This window comes from Oryctolagus cuniculus, chromosome 20 (assembly GCF_051225735.1).
Source record: "Oryctolagus cuniculus isolate XC-2025 breed Fujian yellow rabbit chromosome 20, ASM5122573v1, whole genome shotgun sequence".
Classification (NCBI taxonomy): Eukaryota; Metazoa; Chordata; class Mammalia; order Lagomorpha; family Leporidae; genus Oryctolagus; species Oryctolagus cuniculus.
Window position 1 is genome coordinate 26172843 of NC_142886.1, and position 20766 is coordinate 26193608.

The following is a 20766-nucleotide window of genomic DNA, read 5'->3' on the forward strand; positions in this document are numbered from 1 at the left end:
ATTAGCAATTTTCAGTTGGGGAAAGACTCTTACAATTCTATTTTAACTCACCTGGGAGGGGACCCGGTAGTGTTTGAGGGGGCAGCTGTCCATTCTGGTGCGTTGTCCTTGAGGCTTAGCTGTCCCCTTTTCACGGCATGCAGCTGTTTTTTTCTCCCATGTCGTCCAGATCTACTTTCTATTTCTGCTTTCTTAAGAATTTGTTTCTTGGGGCTGGCACTGTGGCGCCTGTGACTCCAGTATCTCTTTTTGAGTACTGATTTGATCCCGGCTGCTGCACGTTTGACTCAGCTACCTTCTAATGCACCTGGGAAGGCAGTGGAAGACGGCCCCTGCCACCACATGGGAGACCCAGGTGTTGTTCCCTGCTCCTGACTATGGCCTGGCCCAGCCTGGGATGTTGCAATCATTTGGGGAGTGAACAGATCTTTCTATTTATCCCTGTCTTGCTTCCTTTCAAATAAACCTATTTTTTTTTTAAAGTTTTCTTTTCCTTTTTTTTTATTTTAGATTTTTATTTATTGATTTGAGAGGTAGAGTTACAGTGAGAGGGAGAGACAGAGAGAAAGGTCTTCCATCCACTGGTTTACTCCCCAAATGGCCGTAACAGCCAGAACTGCGCCGATCCAAAGCCAGGAGCCAGGAGCTTCTTCCGGGTCTCCCACGCGGGTGCAGGGGCCCAAAGACTTGGGCCATCTTCTTCTGCTTTCCCAGGCCATAACAGAGAGCTTGATGGGAAGAGGAGCAGCCGGGACTAGAACCGACGCCCATATAGGATGCCCTACTCCGCAGGCGGAGGATTAACCTACTGTGCCACAGCACAGGCCCCTTCAAGTTTTCTTTAGGAAGTAAACAAGAGTCTTGACTGTTCAGCTGGGAACTTGACTCGTACAGGTGGGTAAGAACACAAGACAGGGCCGGTGGTCAGCCTGGCAGTTCCGAGGTCAATGAAGACGCCTGCATCTCGGGGGAGGACCTGGGTTTCATGCCCCGCGCTGGCTCCTGACCTGCGCAGACTCTGCGGGGCAACAGTGACGGTTCATGGCTGTGACCTGGCTGAGTTCTTGCTCCCAGTTCTGGCCTCAGCCCAGTCCCAGCCACTGTGGGCAAGGAGTGGGGGTAGAGGGGAATGAACCAGAGGATAGAAGCTCCGTCTGTCTCTTAGAAACAGACGAACAGCAACAACGGGAGAAATGAGTAAGGACAGTAAGCAGCTGAAGGCTACCGCGTTTACTGGGAGCTGAGCGGCCCACTCATGGTGGGGCACACAATTAGGCACAAAGTTGTGCTGCTCCCACCCTAGGGCTCCGAGGGCAGGGGGCTCCTGCTTTAGGGGGAGGTCAAAGGACAAGGACTGATCGGAGCAGAGGGTTCCTCTATTTATTATAAAAGTTGTTACACAAATACAGCTGACCAGAAGGTCTAAAAATGGACAGGCTCTTCCAGCTCTCATGCGCTTGTGGCTCTAAGGAGAGCCAGGGTCCTGCTCTCACGCACAGGGGAGCCCTTCTCGGAAGAGCTGCCCGTCCCTCGAGTGGCTCAGAGTCACGCGTCCAGCAGCAGAGAGGAGGCTGACCTGCACGGTCGCCCCTCGAGGCAGCCCTTGGTCACAGCTGCTCTGGGCAGGCAGCAGCTTTAGGCTTCGCAGTTCATGTGTTCCCACCACACAAGACAAGGGATGAAAACCAAAGGCGAAGCGGCGGAGCAGGGAGCCTGGCGGGGCTGCAGGGGGAAGGACGCGCAGAGGGCTTCAGAGGTGCTGGCGACTTCTTGGCTCAGATGGAGTTAGGGTATCCACTCTAAAATTAGTGTTTAACCTCACGTACGTGTCATATACTTTTCTGTATGCCTGCTGTGAAAATTTCCAAAGTGTGCAACGGAAGCTGAAGAGGCCAGAGATGAAGGAGCCGAAAAGAAGTGAAAGAGTGGCGATGGACAGGACAGAGCGGAAGGCAGTGAAGTCCTGGAGGTGGCACCGCTGGCTTCAGTTTCTCTTCTTCTGTCTGGACACCGGCTCCACTTCCAGGTACCGGAGTCCAACGAGCATCCCCAGGATTGAGAAACCTGAAACAGAGAAAAGCACAGTGGCTGGTGTCAACAGGGCACCGTTCATCCATCCCTCGTCCGCGCGCTCCGTGCCGGCCCCAGGGCTGGATGCTCACTTGCCACCATCAGGGGTGCCAGGACGCCGATCGTGGGGGCCGCGGTTCCAAACACGAACAATTCAGACAGGAAGTGGCCCAGGGCGAGGAAGAAGGTCCACAGTGTGATGTGGTAGAGCCTGCAGGAGGCAGACAGGAAGTCACCCTGAGTTTGGCATGGCACGGGGCGGGGGGGAAGCATCGGTCAGTCCTGAGCTTCCCAGAGCATGGTGGTGGCTTAGGAAAATGGCCACGTGTCACTGGGAGAGACCCGGCTATTTGATCTATCAGCTGATTCTCATCTAGGGCTAAAGGACGGCTGACTGCTAAGTGGAGAGAAGGGTCCTGGCGCCCACTGCAGATCTTCAAGTTGTGCAGGGGGCAGACTCAGCTGTAGGCAAGCAAGAGCCTGGCTTACGGCAGTCGCAGGCAGACTCGCACAATGCTACAGTTCTACCGCTCCAGACTGCCTGGCTGGTCCCTGCCCAGGTGCCGGTTCATGTCTGCATGATGGATGCCACAAGATGAGTGGCATGAATGGGGACGAAGCAGCAAGGACACGGCTGGGGCTTCCAGAAGCTCCCGCAATACCAGCTGGGTATTTTGTGTCTGCCAGGAAAAGTGGCTGGGGAGGACTCAGTGACAGCCCCACGGGGAGTTTGCTCCTCAGCACTGGCTGTGACGTGGAGATGATGACAGCACGGATTCCTACATCTTTAACAATGAAACGGTGTATTATTTAAGATTGATTTATTTTATTGGAAAGTCTGAGCTAGAAAGAGAAAGGGAGAGACAGAGAGAAAGAGATCTTCCATAGGCTGGTTCACTCTCCAGATGGCTGCAATGGCCAGAGCTGGGCCGATCCAAAGCCAGGAGTCAGGAGCTTCTTCTGGATCTCCCATGTGCGTACAGGGGCCAAGGACTAGGTCATCTTACGCTGCTTTCCCAGGCCATTAGCAGCAACTTGGATTGGAAGTGGGACAGCCGGGACATGAACCAGGGTCCAAATGGGATGCCAGCATTGTAGACAGTGGCTTTATCTGCTATGCCACAATGCCGGCCCCAACAATGAAATTTTAGAAAGGTAGGAAATACTTCAAACACATGAAAAATTATAGATGACTCAAGTAAACACCGATATAACCAAATCTTAACATGCTGACATGTTGGTCAAGACACTTTTTTCTAGGAAAGGAAATCTACAGCTAACAGGCCATGCATCCTGTATATCCTCACCCCACCTGATCCTGTCCTCCCTCTACCCTCCTCAGAAGTCCACTTCATTTATATCATTTTGCAGCATGGTTTTATACATTTACTAACTATGTCTGCATGTGTGTTGGTTTTGATTTTCCAGTTAGGGAGGGGACAGGATCAGAGTGCACATCAGAAATTAATGGATCAAAGTCCTGGGCTGGGACGGGTTAGACACAGGAAGTCAGCGTTTGCACCTGTCCTGTGCTGGCAAGGGGATGCATGAATGGCTAACAGAAATAAGGGTAAGTCTGAGTTGTCTTCACTCACTCTCAAAGTCCAGGAAATAGAAAATGGATCCCTTGTACCTGTCAGCAGTTCTGTATCACGGTCAAGGTCTTTGAAATGATTATGGGGTGGGCGTATGGTGCAGTGGCTAAGCTGCCCTTGGGATGCCCACATTCCATCCTCGAGTTCCTGGGTTTGAGTCCTGGCGCTGCTCTCCATTCCAGCTTTCCGCTAACATGTACCGCGGGAGGCAGCAGGTGATAGATCAACTACTTGGTCCCTGCCACCCACAGGGAGACCTGCATTAAGTTCCTGGCTATGGCTACTGGCTTCTGGCTTCTGTCTGGCCCAGCCCTGGTTGTTGTGAGCATTTGGGGAGTGAACCCGCAGGTGGGAGATCTCTGTCTCTTCCTTTCTAAGTAAATAAGTAACTTTAAAAAATGATCACCCAGTCCTCGCTCCCTCTGTCACCCTGAGAGGTAGAAGAGATGTGCATTCCCATTTTCTGTGCGAGACCAAGTGCAGAGGCCAGCACAGACCGCTGCTGGGCAGCCGGGGCTGAGCACTGAGAGCAGAATCCTCTTTTTGTTTTCACCCCCGGCCCCAGGCTGTTCCACTAAACCATACTGCTTCCAAAAATACGTGTCAATCTAGGACAAGCAAACTACAGTTCCAAGTTAAAAAAAAAAAACAAAAAAAACTTTAAAGTTGGAGAAATCAGAGGGCTAATAGTCTTGCTGCAAATCCCACTGGAGTCAGTTCTCCTAAGCTTAAATTAATTGGGTTTCTAATATTTGTTTTTTAAAAATAGACTTTTCTATTTAAAAAATATATACTTATTTGAGAGACAGAAAGACACAGATAGGCAAAGAGAGAGAGAAAGAGAGAGAGAGAGAGCGCGCACACACACAAGGACCCCCACCCCCAAATGTCAGGCAACCCAATCCAGTCTCCTGCCTCAATGGCAGGAACACAACTACTTGAGCCATTGCCACTCCCTGCTGGTGTCTACTTCAGGAGGAAGCTGGAGGCAGGAGCCAGAGCCCAGAGCTGAACCCAGGGACGCTACTGTGGGATGTGGGACGAGGGACGTGGGCGTCCCAACCAAAGGCCAGCTTTAAGAGGCTTCAACATTTAGATCTGCGAAATCAGGAAGGAGAATCACTCCTCCGCAGGGATACTGGGAGGCACTTAATCAGGGTCCCGGCATAAAAGGAGCTCAGTAACTATCACGGCCCCTCCCTCCCCAGATCCAAGAGCCTGGATAAGGCAGAAAAGCCTTTCATTATGAAGCTGGCCTTCTGACAGCCTCACCCAGTGACCTGAGCGAACTATTTCCGCAGAGACTGCGCTGACTGCGGCCTGGAAGAAAGCTCGAGCCCCACCCAGTGGCCAGAATCAGTTACAGCATTCTGTAGACCGGTTATCTGTGACCACAGGCCACTGTTCCACGCTGGTCTGAGACCTGGGAGAGGTGGACCACAGGGGTCCCAGCTTCTCTTTCACCCTCAAGCAGCTGATTGTGCCTAGGCATACAACAGTTTACCGTGAGCTCCTCTTCTTCGGGATGGTGATTTCCGTTCATTCCTGCTTCTTAAGGAGGAACGTGAGAAAGGTATGTGTGGGCGGCTACCCTAAAGAGCACACATACCACCCTCCTTGGTAAAGAAGCACAGGGATATGATGCAGGCCACTGGATACTGCCACTGCCGCTGTGCTGGGTCAGTTCCAAAGAGTTTCCAGGCTAAATGAGAGCTGTTGGCCTATCATGTTTTTGAGGCTTGGATGGCCTCAAAAAGGCAAGTTTGGCCTTTTCTTATCTGCATTCCAGACAAATGTATTAAGCAGTGAATGAACTGGTCCTACTTAACAGTAGGGGGCAATGGCTGTGCCTAGCAGCTGATTTCCAACAAAAGGATGCCAGAGCTCCTTCCCTTACATACGTCTTGTTGTGGATGTCGATGGCACAGAGGCAGCGAATCACCGAGGACAGCAGCGTCCAGATGCCAAAGGTCCGAGCTTGCAGGCCGTTCACTGCGGGGCAAAAGCAAGCATGAATGTTGAGAAGGGAGGTGGTCGGCGGTCTTTCCAGACTCCTCCCACGGCGCCAGTCACTCACGGCAGCCAGGGAGCTGACCCTGACCTCCCTGCACAGGCTCTAGTGCCCCACTCGAGAACTGGGTGGAAGGAATGGAAGGAACGCCGGGCATGAGCACTGCTCAGGTGCCTTTCAGAGGAATTCCAAGTGTGAAGCCAACAAAGGGACCACTTAGGCAAGCCAGTCCTGGGTACAGCAGTTCATGCCTTTGGCTCCCAAGCAACCCAGAAAGTCTGCGTCAGGAGAGGCACAGGGGGACGCTGCCAAGATTGGTCTCTCAGTACAAGACTAGCAGGCTGGCGGACTTTCAAGGCTGATGCAGGACAGAACTTAGAGATACCAGCACCAACCTAGATCCGGCATGAAGTCTTTAAGATACCTAAGTTCATGGGTCTCTTCCTGCATCCAGATTTACGGGGTCTGAGCGAAGCCCAAACTAAACAGGTTTCCCATGTACTTGGCAGTGGGACAGAGCCCTGTGTCCTTGGTGTTTGCTGGCAGCTTTTGGTGGCTTCATTCTTTTTTTTTATTTTTTGACAGGCAGAGTGGACAGTGAGAGAGAGAGACAGAGAGAAAGGTCTTCCTTTTGCCGTTGGTTCACCCTCCAATGGCCGCTGTGGGCGGCCAGCGCACCGTGCTGATCTGATGGCAGGAGCCAGGTACTTATCCTGGTCCCCCATGGGGTGCAGGGCCCAAGCACTTGGGCCATCCTCCACTGCACTCCCTGGCCACAGCAGAGAGCTGGCCTGGAAGAGGGGCAACCGGGACAGAATCCGGTGCCCTGACCGGGACTAGAACCCGGTGTGCCGGCGCCGCAAGGCGGAAGATTAGCCTAGTGAGCTGCGGCGCCGGCCGGTGGCTTCATTCTGATGCCTCTGTGTAAAATATCTTATCCTAAAAGTATGGGTCATAGTCTACTATAATGCTGCTTCTTGAATCAACTGAGAGAGTTTTATAACATTACCACAGCCTGGGTGCCAGACCAATCACATCATACATTTGGGCATATATGTATTTTCTTATTTTCTTTTTTAAAGATTGATTTATTTGAAAGAGTTATTGAGAAGGAGAGGCAGAAAGAAAGAGAGAGCGAGAGAGCGAGAGAGCGAGAGAGCGAGAGAGAGAGAGAACAGACATTTTCCATTCGCTGGTTCACTCCCCAGTGGCTGCAATGGTCAGGGCTGGGCCAGGCTGAAGCCAGGAGCCAGGAGCTTTATCCAGGTTTCCCAAGTGGGTGCAAGAGCCCAAGGACTTGTGCCGTCTTCTGCGGCTTTTCTAGGTGCATCAGCAGGGAGCTGGATTGAAAATGGAGCAGCTGGGACTTGAATCAGTGCCCACACAGGATGCTGGTGCTACAGGCAGTGGCTTTACCCCATTCGCCACAGCACCAGCCCCATACAGTTATTTTCTAGAAACTTCCTGACTGGGTGATTCAAAGCGCAGCCACTGCGTACCTTCTTGGCCTTTTGGCTAGGACTGTGTGTAAGTACACAGACATTGGCCTGAGGCATCCAGTGACTTGGGGACGTAAAAATGGTAAAAGCAGGCCGGCGCCGCGGCTCACTAGGCTAATCCTCCGCCTAGCGGCGCCGGCACACCGGGTTCTAGTCCCGGTCGGGGCGCCGGATTCTGTCCCGGTTGCCCCTCTTCCAGGCCAGCCCTCTGCTGTGGCCAGGGAGTGCAGTGGAGGATGGCCCAGGTGCTTGGGCCCTGCACCCCATGGGAGACCAGGAAAAGCACCTGGCTCCTGGCTCCTGCCATTGGATCAGCGCGGTGCGCCGGCCGCAGCGCGCCGGCCGCGGCGGCCATTGGAGGGTGAACCAACGGCAAAGGAAGACCTTTCTCTCTGTCTCTCTCTCTCACTGTCCACTCTGCCTGTCAAAAAAAAAAAAAAAAAAAAAAAAAAAAAAAAAAAAAAAAAAAAGCAAAGATGCCTCCTTTGCTGGTTTCTCTGCCGAGCAAGAGAAACGTCCAGGGATGTGACTGACACCTGGAAGGGCTACGCGTGTTTATGTGGGCTTGAAGGGCTTTCCAGCCTCGGGAACACCAGACACTCCACCAACTTCACAGCACTCAGACCTTCCGATGGTGGTGGGAAAAAATTCCACATGCCAAGCAAACACCTAGCACTAGCCCTGGATGGCTGCGACTTTCATACCCCAGCGTGATAGCTCCTCTGATGAGAAGAGGAAGGAAGTTTCTCTGGTTAGTGACACTGGCGTGGGGCACTTCATCTGCCCTAACCATGAATTCTATGGGACACTCCAGAGCACCGCGAGCATCAATCAGCAGGGCCCTGTGACAACCCCCAGATGAAAGGGAGGGGGCAGTCTCTCTCTCTCTCTCTCTCTCTCTCTCTCTCACACACACACACACACACACACACAGAGTTCTGCTCATCGACACGCACTTCAGCACGTCACATGACCCCCGGGCTTCTCTGTCGCACACTAAATGCGAGGGGCTGGACCAGCCAACCTGCAAACAGCCTGAGTCTACACGGGGTTCTGCAGCCAGGGGAGGGCAGCGTTTGGGGATGAGAACACGGAGTTGTCCTGCTTGCTCTTCCAGGCCTCTTACGCCTATTGTGAATGAACTTTGCTCAAGAGGAGCCTCAGCCTATTTCATTTCATTTCATGCTTAGATGTTATAGAAATCTGAGCTAGGTAGGCCGGCGCCGCGGCTCACTAGGCTAATCCTCCACCTAGCGGCGCTGGCACACTGGGTTCTAGTCCTGGTCGGGGTGCCGGATTCTGTCCCGGTTGCCCCTCTTCCAGGCCAGCCCTCTGCTGTGGCCAGGGAGTGCAGTGGAGGATGGCCCAGGTGCTTGAGCCCTGCACCCCATGGGAGACCAGGAAAAGCACCTGGCTCCTGGCTCCTGCCATCGGATCAGCGCGGTGCGCCGGCCACAGCGGCCATTGGAGGGTGAACCAACGGCAAAGGAAGACCTTTCTCTCTGTCTCTCTCTCTCACTGCTGTCCACTCTGCCTGTCAAAAAAAAAAAAAAAAAAAAAAAAATCTGAGCTAGGTCAATGCCCGGATCTGGGTTAGCTATAAATGTCACACACTTGTCGGCTGCTATGAAACAGTGCCACGGCTCAAACTACTGCACCCACCAGTGCTGTGGAGTACAAGTGAGAACGCAAAAACACCGCCAGCAGACAGGCTCAGGGAGGCAGCAAAGGCCACTGGGAAATGCGGTTTCTTTCTGGGGGACCAGCTTGGAGGGATGTGGACTGTCTTCTTAGGGACGATGTCACGGTTTGGGGAGGACTCTGGTTAGTCTCTCTCCAGGTCACCTGGGAGGTACCCATGTGCCATGACGTCTCTCTCCAGGTCCCCTGGGAGGTACCCATGTGCCGTGACGTCTCCAGGTCACCTGGGAGGTACCCATGTGCTGTGACGTCTCTCTCCGGGTCACCTGGGAGGTACCCATGTGCTGTGACGTCTCTCTCCGGGTCACCTGGGAGGTACCCACGTGCCGTGACGTCACTCTCCGGGTCACCTGGGAGGTACCCACGTGCCGTGACGTCACTCTCCGGGTCACCTGGGAGGTACCCACGTGCCGTGACGTCTCTCTCCGGGTCACCTGGGAGGTACCCACGTGCCGTGACGTCTCTCTCCGGGTCACCTGGGAGGTACCCACGTGCCGTGACGTCTCTCTCCGGGTCACCTGGGAGGTACCCACGTGCCGTGACGTCTCTCTCCGGGTCACCTGGGAGGTACCCACGTGCCGTGACGTCTCTCTCCGGGTCACCTGGGAGGTACCCACGTGCCGTGACGTCTCTCTCCGGGTCACCTGGGAGGTACCCACGTGCCGTGACGTCTCTCTCCGGGTCACCTGGGAGGTACCCATGCACGTGTCATGACGTCTCTCTCCGGGTCACCTGGGAGGTACCCACGTGCCGTGACGTCTCTCTCCGGGTCACCTGGGAGGTACCCACGTGCCGTGACGTCTCTCTCCGGGTCACCTGGGAGGTACCCACGTGCCGTGACGTCTCTCTCCGGGTCACCTGGGAGGTACCCATGTGCTGTGACGTCTCTCTCCGGGTCACCTGGGAGGTACCCACGTGCCGTGACGTCTCTCCAGGTCACCTGGGAGGTACCCATGTGCCGTGACCTGAGTGCTGAAGAAAAGCTTTTCAGTGGGACATGTGGCCAGTCACCAATAACTCCATTCTCTCACCTACCTGTATGATGCTTTCTGTGTGCACTGCCTGCGCAGGGCACTGTGAAATGAGTCAACAGGTATTCAGAGAAGCTAGTGGAAAGGGGTCATGTGTCCTTGACGAAGCTGATCATTCCAGCGGCTGCCAAAGCCTAGATCAGGCAGCAAACAATCCCCTGAACATTCTCAGAGCCTGGGTTCCTGAGCTTCCCCCAGGTTCAGTAAATGTGAGGGTTCTTTAAAACACACACGGAAAATTAGACTTAAAAGACACATATATTTAGGTGCAAAAAAGGTGAAATTAGGTGAAATCCATGCATAGTGTTTCTGTAACATGGCTTTCCACGAACTGTGTCAAGTACCTAACATTATGGAGAATGAAACAGGTATCTGTGCTTTGAGTGCTCTAGGTTGTGTGAAGTACAGCCTGCATGGGGCTGTGCTGGGGTACACAGTGCATGGGGGCTGTGCTTGTGTAGAGAGTGCACGGGGGCTGTGCTAATGTACAGAGTGCATGGGGGCTGTGCCGGTGTACAGAGGGCATGTGGCTGTGCCGGTGTACAGAGTGCATGTGGCTGAGCCGGTGTACAGTGTGCATGGGGGCTGAGCCGGTGTACAGAGTGCACGGGGGCTGTGCTAATGTACAGAGTGCATGGGGGCTGTGCCGGTGTACAGAGGGCATGTGGCTGTGCCGGTGTACAGAGTGCATGTGGCTGAGCCGGTGTACAGTGTGCATGGGGGCTGAGCCGGTGTACAGAGTGCACGGGGGCTGTGCCGGTGTACAGAGTGCATGGGGACTGTGCTGGTGTACAGAGTACATGGGGCTGTGCCGGTGTACAGAGTACATGGGGGCTGTGACAGTGTATAGCCTGCTGGGGGCTATGCTGGCATACAGAGTGCACGGGGGCTGTGCCGGGGTACAGTGTGCACGGGGGCTGTGCTGGCGTACAGAGTGCATGGGGGCTGTGCTGGCGTAAGAGTGCATGGGGGCTGTGCCGGCGTACAGAGTACACGGGGGCTGTGCCGGGGTACAGTGTGCATGGGGGCTGTGCCGGGGTACAGTGTGCATGGGGGCTGTGCTGGTGTAAGAGTGCATGTGGCTGTGCCGGCGTACAGAGTGCACGGGGGCTGTGCCGGGGTACAGAGTGCACAGGGGTTGTGCTGGCGTAAGAGTGCATGGGGGCTGTGCCGGCGTACAGAGTTCATGGGGGCTGTGCTGCTATACAGTGTGCACGGGGGCTGTGCCGGCGTACAGAGTGCACGGGGGCTGTGCCGGCGTACAGAGTGCACGGGGGCTGTGCCGGGGTACAGTGTGCACGGGGGCTGTGCCGGTGTACAGAGTGCATGGGGGCTGTGCTGGCGTAAGAGTGCATGGGGGCTGTGCCGGGGTACAGAGTGCACGGGGGCTGTGCTGCTATACAGTGTACATGGGGACTGTGCCGGTGTACAGAGTGCATGTGGCTGTACTGAGGTGCAGAGTGCCTGGGGGCTGTTCCGGTGTACAGAGTGCCTTGGGGCTGTGCTGGTTAAAGCCTGCATGGGGAACCACACGAGGGCCGCTCCTAGGAAGGACATGGCTCTCTGGTTCTTACCGAGGTTCGGCTTGCCGGTGTAGAGCTTTTCATAGAGGAACGTGTGGTCCCGGAAGCTCTGCAGCGTGTTCCCCATGGCTATGATGGACACCATGACCAGCCAGCTCCGCAGCACGTTCAGGAATCGGCTCATGTTGCCCTCGGACCCGAGAGGGCGTCTGCCTTGGGAACAAGGACATGGGACACGAGAAGCCAAGGTCAGTCCATCTCTGCTCTGTGGCTACCTGCGGCCCGTTCACGAGAGCTGCACTAAACTTGGGCAATCACTGCGTGAGCTCCTCTCTAGATCCTCCAGGCTCATGCACCAGTTTTGTTTCTTTTTTTGGTTGAAGTCTAATTAATTTATTTTTACTTATTTGAAAGGCAGAGTGATAGAGCAAGAGCAAGCTATCTTTCATCCCTTAGTTCACTCCCCATAAGCCCAAACAGGCTGGAGCTGGGCCAGGTAGAAGGCAGGTACCAGGAACTCCATCCAGGTCTCCCTTGTGGGCGGCACGAGCCCAAGCAAGTACTTGCCTGGGAGGCTGTTGCCTCCCAGGGCTCACATTTGCAGGAAGTCAGACCAGAAGTGGAAGTAGGACTCAATCCTAGGCACACAGATATGTGACAGGGGTGTCCCAGATGACAGCTTAATCTGCGCCCCGACGTCCACCCCGCTCGGTTTTTTTTTTACACATTATTCTTACTTCCCAGGTTGGCATATTGCCTTTAATATTCACCTGAAGCCAGTGTGCTGACCTTTACTGAGGGTGACAACGACCGTGGGTGGAAGGGACAAACCCAGAGAGAAAAATGTGAAGAAAGGCAACAGAAGTAAAGACCTGTATATGTATTACTATAAAGTAACACAGGGGCCGGTGCTGTAGCGTAGCAGGTGAGCCCTCTGCCTGCAGTGCCGGCATCCCATATGGACGCTGGTTCAAGGCCCGGTTGATCCACTTCTGCTCCAGCTCACTGCTATGGCCTGGGAAAGCAGTAGAAGATGTCCATGTCCTTGACCCCTGCACCCACGTGGGAGACCTGGAAGAAGCTCCTGGCTCCTGGCTTTGGATCAGCATAGCTCTGGCTTGTTGCAGCCATCTGGGGAGTGAACCAGTGGATACAATACCTCTCTCTCTCTGTCTCTGCCTCTCTGTAACTCTGCCTTTCAAATTAAAAAAAAAAAAAAAGTAATACAATGGATTTTGGTGTAAGGCTTACAGAAATTGGCTGCAATGCTTGGTTACACTGATAACAGTCAGTGAACAGTATGGGGCTCTTCAAAAAGTTATGAAAATGTATATTATGATAAAGCTAAGCATGGATTTCAAAAATGTCTTGCACCAAAATAACCCAAAATTTATCTTTTAATTCCATTTTCCATGAACTTTTTGGAGTACATTTGTATAATCTGCAATAAGTGGAACAATACTTATCTTTAAGCAATTTCTTCAAATACTACCGTATATCAGAATTCCTTTCTCTTGGTTACAATCAGTCTTCCTCTCTCTTTACTTTTTTTTTTTTTTTTTTAAGATTTATTTATTTATTTGAAAGAGTTACACGGAGAGAGGAGAGGCAGCAAAAGAGAGGTCTTCCATCCAATGGTTGACTCCCCAGATGGCCACAACAGCCGGAGCTGCGCTGATCTGAAGGTGGGGCCAGGAGCTTCCTCTGGGTCTCCCATGCGGGTGCAGGGGCCCAAGGACTTGGCCACCTTCCACTGCTTTCCCAGGCCATAGCAGAGAGCTGGTTGGAAGAGGAGCAGCTGGGACTAGAACCGGAGCCTTTATGGGATGCGGGCGTGTCAGGCCAGGGTGTTAACCCACTGCGCCATAGCGCCGGCCCCTCTCTTTACTTTTTCATGTCAATGCTCTCCAAAGCCAGGGGCTCACAGGTGCCTGCCTGGTTCTTGATGACAGATCCTCCTAAACCTATGGAGTACAGATTTGCAGTGGAACGTACGGTGTGAGAGCACTATTTACACCCTTACTTTTTTTCTACCCTGTTCCTTAGGCACACATATTCCATAAACTAAAAGAACAATCCAAAAGATAAAAATAAATAACCTGCTGTGACTTTAAGAGAAGGAAGCAGCACTCTTGGTGAGGGCTGCAGGAACCTTGCCTTACTGGGCTTTGTGCCATGCACCCAACATGTGTTATACCATTTAGTATTTCCATTTTACAAACGAGGGTGGGACCAGAGTTAAAGGATTCGCTTAAAAATATTTGCATCAGGGCAGGCATTTGGTGCAGTGGGTAAGGTGCCTGCATCCTACACCGGAGGGCTTGGGTTGGAGCCCAGGCTCTGCTTCCCAGCTCAGCTTCCTGCTAACGCTCACCCTGGGAGGCAGCAGTTGGCCCTAGAACTTGGGTCCCTGCCACCCACGTGGGAGACTCTGATTAAGATCTGGCTCCTGGCTTCAGCTTGGTCCAGCCTCTGGGCTACTGTGTGCATTCGGGGTAGAGACCCAGTGGATGAAAGATCTGTCTGTCTGCCTTTGAAAGAAAATGAAAATAAACCTAAAAAATCAACATAGTATCAAAAATTTTTGCTCCAAATTAATCTTCTAATTTCATTTTTCATGAACCTTTTGAATTTCCCTCATACAGCTGCTATTCCAAAATTTCCCCCGACCTCGTCCAGGATAGCAGGAGCCCAGCCAGGGGCGTTCCTATCCTGCCCCGACCATTCGGTGCTGTGTGACTCAGTTTCCTCCTCTGCTGAATGGGGTTACAAACATCTACCTTCAGGGTGACGGTGAAGGCTCCTCGCACAGTACCAGCTCTCAGTGGCTGCTCATGCCCTCACCCACCCTTCGTTCCCCGAACCCACCACGCCCTCCCCATCTTCCGGGTTCCCCCTCGTCGTCGGCTCCCGAACCCTCTCCCCCACAAAAGAAAGCCTACTAGCGTCTTCCTTCTGTCCCACCTCCGTTTTTCCGGATTCTTCGGATCCTCCCAATCAGATGTCACACGGTCACCTGCACCCTCTTCTCTCCCACCGTCGCCTTACCTGGCAGCCGGACCCGGGCACAGCCGCAGCAGCAGCAAACCAGCTTCCCCAAGACAGCTCCAGCCCGGATTCCACCTGAGCCACTCGTCCCCGCCCCCGTCCCCAGCCTGGCTCTACGATTGGATCGTTCCTGTCAGTCCTCGCTCTGATTGGCGGAGCCGGCTTTGCTCGAGCAGGAGATAGGGAGTGAACCCCTCTACTGCCAATCAGCGGTTGCCGCTGCCTAAGCCTCTCCCCCTGGGGCACCGCTCACGCAGCAAACCCTCCTGTTGATAGTGGCGGAACTCCAGGTTTGGAGTCATCGTTTAAGGGGCGGAGGAGTGGGGGGAACTGAGCGGGAAAGAGAAAGTCAAGAGTGCTCTGTGCCGAGCACGCGGCTCTGCTCCCGCGTCGCGGGGCGGTGACGGCATCCGTCCGCGCCGCAGCCCAGCGTGGTCCGCGCCGGGTGGCGGGCGCCTGCGCAGTGGCTCCGAGCGGGCGGTTGCTTGTTGGTTGTTGTAGTAACGGGGGAAGCAGCCGTCGGCAGCCGCGGAGAGCCCGGCTGGGAAAGGAGGAGGGAGGTAGGCGCAGAGCGTGGTCCCCACTTGCGCGCCGGAGCCATGGGAAGATGAGACAGGTAAACGCCGGCGCCGGCGCGCTTCCCTGCCGGAGGGAGGTGCGCTCCCGGCCCTGGCCGCCGCGGTCGGCTGCACTTCCCCCTCAGAGCCCGGGAGCCGCTGTTGGCTTCCGGGCGCGCTGGGCTGGAGGGTGGCGGCGGGGTCGCCCCGTCCTTCCCGGGGAGCGCACCGCCGACCCGCTCGGGATCGGGGTGCGCTGGGGGTGGGGCCGAGGGCCGGATCCCCGGGGAGCGAGGGCTCCCAGTCTGCAGGCAGCTCGGGGAAGGTGGGCATCCCCTCCTCGCTTGGAGGTTCGCTCGGTGTAACTTACGGGACTTCCCAGCATTTGGGAAAGATGGAGAGATTCCACTGGGCATCTCCCGCAGAGGAGCCACCGAGGCTGTTAGGGATTGCCCGTTACCCCGAAGATCTGCAGGGGTCATTAGCGGGCTCGTGTGTGTGTGTGTGTGTGTGTGTGTTGGTTTTATTTGCAATCTTATATACATGAATGCACAGAAAAATAGAGTTTGGAAAGATTGACATCAGTTGCCTACCTCTGAGCAGTGGGATTGCGGTCATCCGCACATTTTCATTTTACAGTTTGCATTCCCTTCCCTGTCAGGTATATCGGACATAATGTATTTCCCCCTAAGGAAAAATATATTTTCAAGTTAGAACTGCCGCGTTGGAAATTCTGTAATTGTAATGTGCCTTTGAGATTCAGATCCAAGTTTGTGATTTTCAGTAAGAGAGAATGATTTTTAAGAATGATTTTTAAGAGTGTTTGGAAGGGCAGTGCCCCCCCCCCCCCCCCCCGTTATTGATTCAGGAGAACATTTTAATCTTTTGGCTCTGATGTGGAATTTGTCTTAACTGAAACATGATGCCATCTCCCGTGTGTGCTTGTCATTGAGTCTGAATAAATATTTGCAAAGATCTTAAACCTTGAGTTCTTATTTTTAACCCAGGCCAAGTTTAATTGAGGTCATAGCAAGGAATCAGCCACCTCCCTAAGGTTAGATTTAGTACATGAAAGACAAATGAGAAACTCAAACTTAATAAGAGCTTTTCAAATACATAAGAGTCCAGAGAGTATATCTGAAAAACATTTCCGATTTTTGAGCCGTGTGTGAGGCACCATGAAGGTAAGCTAGAGCTCGGGTACTGCTTAGGAATGGGTTTCTTTTCGTTGTTTGGAAGATCATCAGCGGTAACTGATAACTGCACAGCTGCACTGTGTGTCAGAGCGATCCACTTCTCTGCAGGAATCTGTGCCACCCAAATCGTCTGATCCAGTGAGTCTGCAAGGAAAGGTCTCTGAGGCCCCTGTCTGCTGACTGCATGACAAACCCCAAAGGAGATGCCCGTCGTGATGGCCCGGGACCTGGAGGAAACAGCATCGTCCTCGGAGGATGAGGAGGTGATCAGCCAGGAGTAAGTACCGCGGGCCTGCCTCTGACCTCTGGCCTTTAGAATGGGAGTTAGTTTTCTTTTACTCAGATCCTCTTTTATCCGGTATCCTTTGGTATTGTCTGACTCTGGTTTGAGCTTCTATCCCAGACCTTTTTAGTCCATTCCCAGTGGCTGTTAGAAATGGGATAATAAGGCTGTGTTTCTTTCTTTTTTTAAGATTTGGTTATTTGAAAGGCAGAGTTACAGAGAGAGGGAGAGATAGAGAGAGAGGTCTTCCATCCGATGGTTCACTCCTAAATGGCTGCAATGGCCAGAGTAGGCTGATCTGAAGCCTGGAGCCAGGAGCTTCTTCCAGGTCTCCCATGTGGGTGCAAGGGCCCAAGCACTTGAGCTGCCTTCTACTGCTTTCTCAGGCCGTGAGCAGAGAGCTGGATCAGAAGAGGAGCAACCAGCACATGAACCTGCTCCCATATGGGCACCAAGGCTGTATTTCTCATAAGTGAACATCAGCTCTAGATAGATGTTGTGAAATGCAGATGGCAGCTCTTGGTGGACTCTTGATCAGAGCTCTTAACATTGAAGATGTCACACTTTTTAGATATTGAAGAAAAGTAGGTCACCGAACTGTGGCATTGGTTATGTTGTGCTAATTTTCTCAAATGCCTTTATAACGATAGAGTGGTGGTCATGTGGAGAGGGCAGGTAAGTTGTCAGGGCGTCTCTGGGCAGGGCATTAGAATCCTATAGCCTAGGCCAGCACCGCGGCTCACTTGGTTAATCCTCTGCCTGCGGCACCGGCACACCAGGTTCTAGTCTTAGTTGGGGCGCTGGATTCTGTCGCAGTTGTTCCTCTTCCAGTCCAGCTCTCTGCTGTGGCCCAGGAAGGCAGTGGAGGATGGCCCAAGTGCTTGGTCCCTGCACCCTCATGGGAGACCAGGAGGAAGCACCTGGCTCCTGGCTTTGGATTGTCAGCCATAGCAGCCATTTGGGGGTGAACCAATGGAAGGAAGACCTTTCTCTCTGTCTCTCTCTCTCTCACTGTCTAATTCTGCCTGTCCCCCCCCCCCCCCCGCCAAAAAAAAAAAAAAGAATTCTATAGCCTATGCTGTGTGCCTCAAGCCACGTTGCTTCCCTGAGTACTTTGAGGAAGGAGTCGAGTTGTTTGATTGCTGGACCCTCGTACGAGAAATGAGAGACAGTGATCAGCGCCACTGCTGAAGACCATGGCAAGGCCTTTAACTCACCTGGGCCTCACTGAATCTGAAGACCAGACTGCTTCCTCCTCCTCTCATTTAATCTGAAGAAGTTATCGTTTCCACTTTATTAAGCTCACCTCAGAAATATCAGGATCCTGTCTTAGAGACCCATAGAGAGTAAGCAGTGGATTGAGGCTCAGACTTAGCGTTCCCAGATTTTGGAGCATTTTCCTATTTCACCTCCTTTAATATTACTGCTTGACACAGAAGAGAGTCCGGTTTAAAGTTCAGACTCATCTTTAGTTCTCCGGGAGTTCTTTTGGATTTTGTGTGCTGTGTGACCTGACAGACAGGGCTGATGTCTGGCAGGCTGTTGTGTAGTGGTGTGATTGAGATCCAAAGAATAATGTGTGAAAGTACCCTGTAAATTACGAAGTCATGCAAGTAGAAGGCAGTATTGTTACTGGCTTAGCAGTGAATTCATGGCAGACTGATTAAGGTGGAAAGTTACATTAATGTAATTGGAAAAAATATTGAAGCATTCATAAAGCTTTGAGGGAAGATTTCTCATCACTTTTAGGTCTTAGAGAATAATGGAAATTTGACAGTGTATTTGGGTCGTTCTTGTTCGGGATAATTAAATGGGCAATTCCCTCTGGTTCCTTTGCCTTGTGACTTTTTGTTTTCAGTGCACTGCCTCTTGCCCATTTTGCAAAGTTTTTAACTTCTGTAGGTGTCAGTTTTTCCATTTTAAGATTGTTCTTTCACTGTGTTACTGCTTCTCATATGTGGGCTTAAGAGGCTGGGCCCACCAAGTTTTAGACTGAACTATGCAGTTAGCATTTGGGCAGGTCAAGACGAACCCAGTGTTGGCGATGCAGATGGTTTGACCTAGTGTCAGAGCAGGGACGCAGTGAACACTTGCTTGGCTTATGGACTGAATGGATAAATGAAGGCTTTCCACTTTAGCCTACGTTAGATCAGAGGTTCTTAACCCTTTTATGCCATGGATTCCTTATTGGAAAGATTATTTAAAAATTTTGCTTATTTATTTGAAAGGGAGAGGCAGAGAGATAGAGATCAGATCTTTCATCTGCTGATTTACTTCCCAAATGTCTGAAATAGCAAGGACTGTGGGTCAGCCCAAAGCGGTGAGCCGGGAACTCCATCGGGGTCTCCCATGTGGGTGACAAGGACACAGTACTTGGGCTGTCACCTGCTGCCTTTCAGGTTGTTTGATAGCAGAAGCAAAGTTGGGACTTGAACCCAGTATGGGATGTGGGTGTCCCAAGCAGTAACTTAACTGCCCCCCCTAAATTGCTTATTTTGAATTGGCATATCTGTCTATTTCTGTTTGTGAAAATGTCCTTAATTTGTTGATGTAGCAAACAAATTTCAATTCTGATTTCTATGCAAAAGAACAGAAGATAATCTGCTTTGCAATGAACTTTGTAGTTCAGTTGTCTACAGGCAGCATGAAAAAATTACTAACTGAACTACTGGTATTAGATACTGGAAAAATGAACAGTTTATTATAATTGATTTTAGTTAACGATATAGGAAGTTTGCAGCCATCAGCAGTTCCAGTGAGATTTCAGGTGCAGTTGGAATTCGGGAATCTTGGTGGAGCTGTTAGTGTAGCGAACCTTGTAGGTAAAATGCATGCATACTTTTGATAGCACATGTGAAGGGATCTCTCTACAATAGACCTCATTGGTTTCATTTTCAGCAAACTGACCTGGGCCACTCAACATGGCTTTAATTGTTCCTGATGTTAGTGTATGTCCTCTTTTTACAATGAATTCTTTCTGACAATATCAGCTTGACGCACACGGCATGAGGGCCTTCACAGCCACTGTAGGTTTTCTCCTCTCCGTCCATTATGTTTTTATGAAATTCTACTTTGCTTCCACAGAAAGTTTAATAGTTTCTCAACAACCCTGCAACCCCTGCAGCCAGGTCCCTGCGAACCGCCACAGCCCCTACTCAGGGCTGCTCCCCAACCCCCAGTGGCCTACCCCTGTCCCAGATTGCTAATTTTAAGTGCTTAAAATTAAATACATATTGTTACAAAAAGTACCAATTACATTGAAATGCAGTTATTAAATAATATGTGCATTTTGTTAATACTTTAAATAGCAAAATCATTCATTTAAAGTCTGAGAAAATGAAATTTCATTTTCTAAAGACAAGAGCATGAAGACTATTTTTGCTTAATCATTATACTGTGGGCACAGGTCTTGGATCAGCAATCCAGATGGCGAGTACTGGGAAGCCACAGAGATGCCACTTCTCGGATTGTCCAGTTGTTGTCCGGTCTCATCTCACTTGCTGTATAGACTGACCGTGATCACGTGTAATCTGGACTGAGTTTGCCAGCTACTGTAACTTAGTGATCAGTGCAGATGATACTTTGAGGTATTTGCAGTGACCGTAAGATGGTATAAAAAAACACCTGGAATTTCAGATAGAGTCAGAGGCACAGATAATACTGTGGGTAGTAGCCTCATAATTGAGAATTGCCAGATCTCTGAGAGATGTTGGTGACAATCAAGGTGTGATTCACCCCGAGCCCATCCTGTGTGAATTAATAGATCTTTGACCTAGGTCCTTCCAAACTCCTACTGTTGGGTTTTAATCCTGGTCTATCAGCTTCTGTCTGTCTTGTCAGTCAGATGTTTGTTTTATGCAGGAGGCTTAAACTGGGGTCGCACCAGGAGCAGCAGCAGAGTTACACTTGAAAAATTTTGAAAGCTTCAAAGCCTTAAGTCATCTAGAGATGTTGCCTTGTTCCCAAGACGTATATCCTCAGATCTGTTGGATGTGCTTATGTCCCTCAGCTGTCTTCAAATATTAAGACTTTGCAGTCTTGAACTCCAGGGCTGGAAACCATCCAGGCAGCCCTGTTTCTGGTGCCATTTCAAGTAGTAAATGCAAAGAGGCTATTTTTCTGTATTTTTCTTTGAGAATCCAAATACAAGTTTATATATAGATATGGACACTTTCATGTAAGAACTGAATGCAAGGTTTCTTTGGTCACTGAAAAAATAATAGCTTTATTTTCTGTCATAAAAGTGGGCTTT

At 51.7% G+C, this 20766-nt stretch overlaps 2 protein-coding genes and 1 pseudogene across 23 annotated transcripts in view; 1 reads left to right on the plus strand and 2 right to left on the minus strand.

The window, feature by feature from the left end:
• Positions 1 to 1366: 1366 nt before the first annotated feature.
• ERG28 (ergosterol biosynthesis 28 homolog) lies at positions 1367 to 14894 on the minus strand. 5 transcript variants are annotated; one of them, XM_008272027.4, is made up of 5 exons: positions 14479 to 14894; positions 11482 to 11643; positions 5567 to 5657; positions 2163 to 2281; positions 1367 to 2064 (listed from the first exon to the last, which is right to left on the minus strand). In XM_008272027.4, exons 2-5 carry the CDS (start codon positions 11612 to 11614, stop codon positions 1985 to 1987), a joined length of 423 nt encoding a protein of 140 aa, XP_008270249.1. In that variant the 5' UTR covers positions 11615 to 11643; positions 14479 to 14894; the 3' UTR covers positions 1367 to 1984. The 5 variants fall into 5 exon arrangements, with proteins under 5 accessions (XP_008270249.1, XP_002719683.1, XP_051681964.1 ...); XM_002719637.5 differs by having other exon boundaries at positions 11482 to 11639; positions 14395 to 14894; XM_051826004.2 differs by having other exon boundaries at positions 14373 to 14894.
• The window catches only part of TTLL5 (tubulin tyrosine ligase like 5), a 278203-nt gene continuing 272290 nt past the window's right edge, over positions 14854 to 20766 (plus strand). For 15 of the 18 annotated variants that reach the window (XM_008272017.5, XM_008272023.5, XM_008272018.5 and 12 more), the window contains exons 1-2: positions 14956 to 15094; positions 16340 to 16508. In XM_008272017.5, coding sequence (XP_008270239.2) covers positions 16435 to 16508 — 74 coding nt within the window. In that variant the 5' untranslated portion in view covers positions 14956 to 15094; positions 16340 to 16434. Of the gene's footprint in view, positions 15095 to 16339; positions 16509 to 20766 lie in introns of all 18 variants that reach the window. The other 3 variants (XM_070065290.2, XM_089322397.1, XM_017349414.4) reach the window with 2 other exon arrangements.
• On the minus strand, positions 19232 to 19584 carry LOC108178617 (elongin-C pseudogene; annotated as a pseudogene).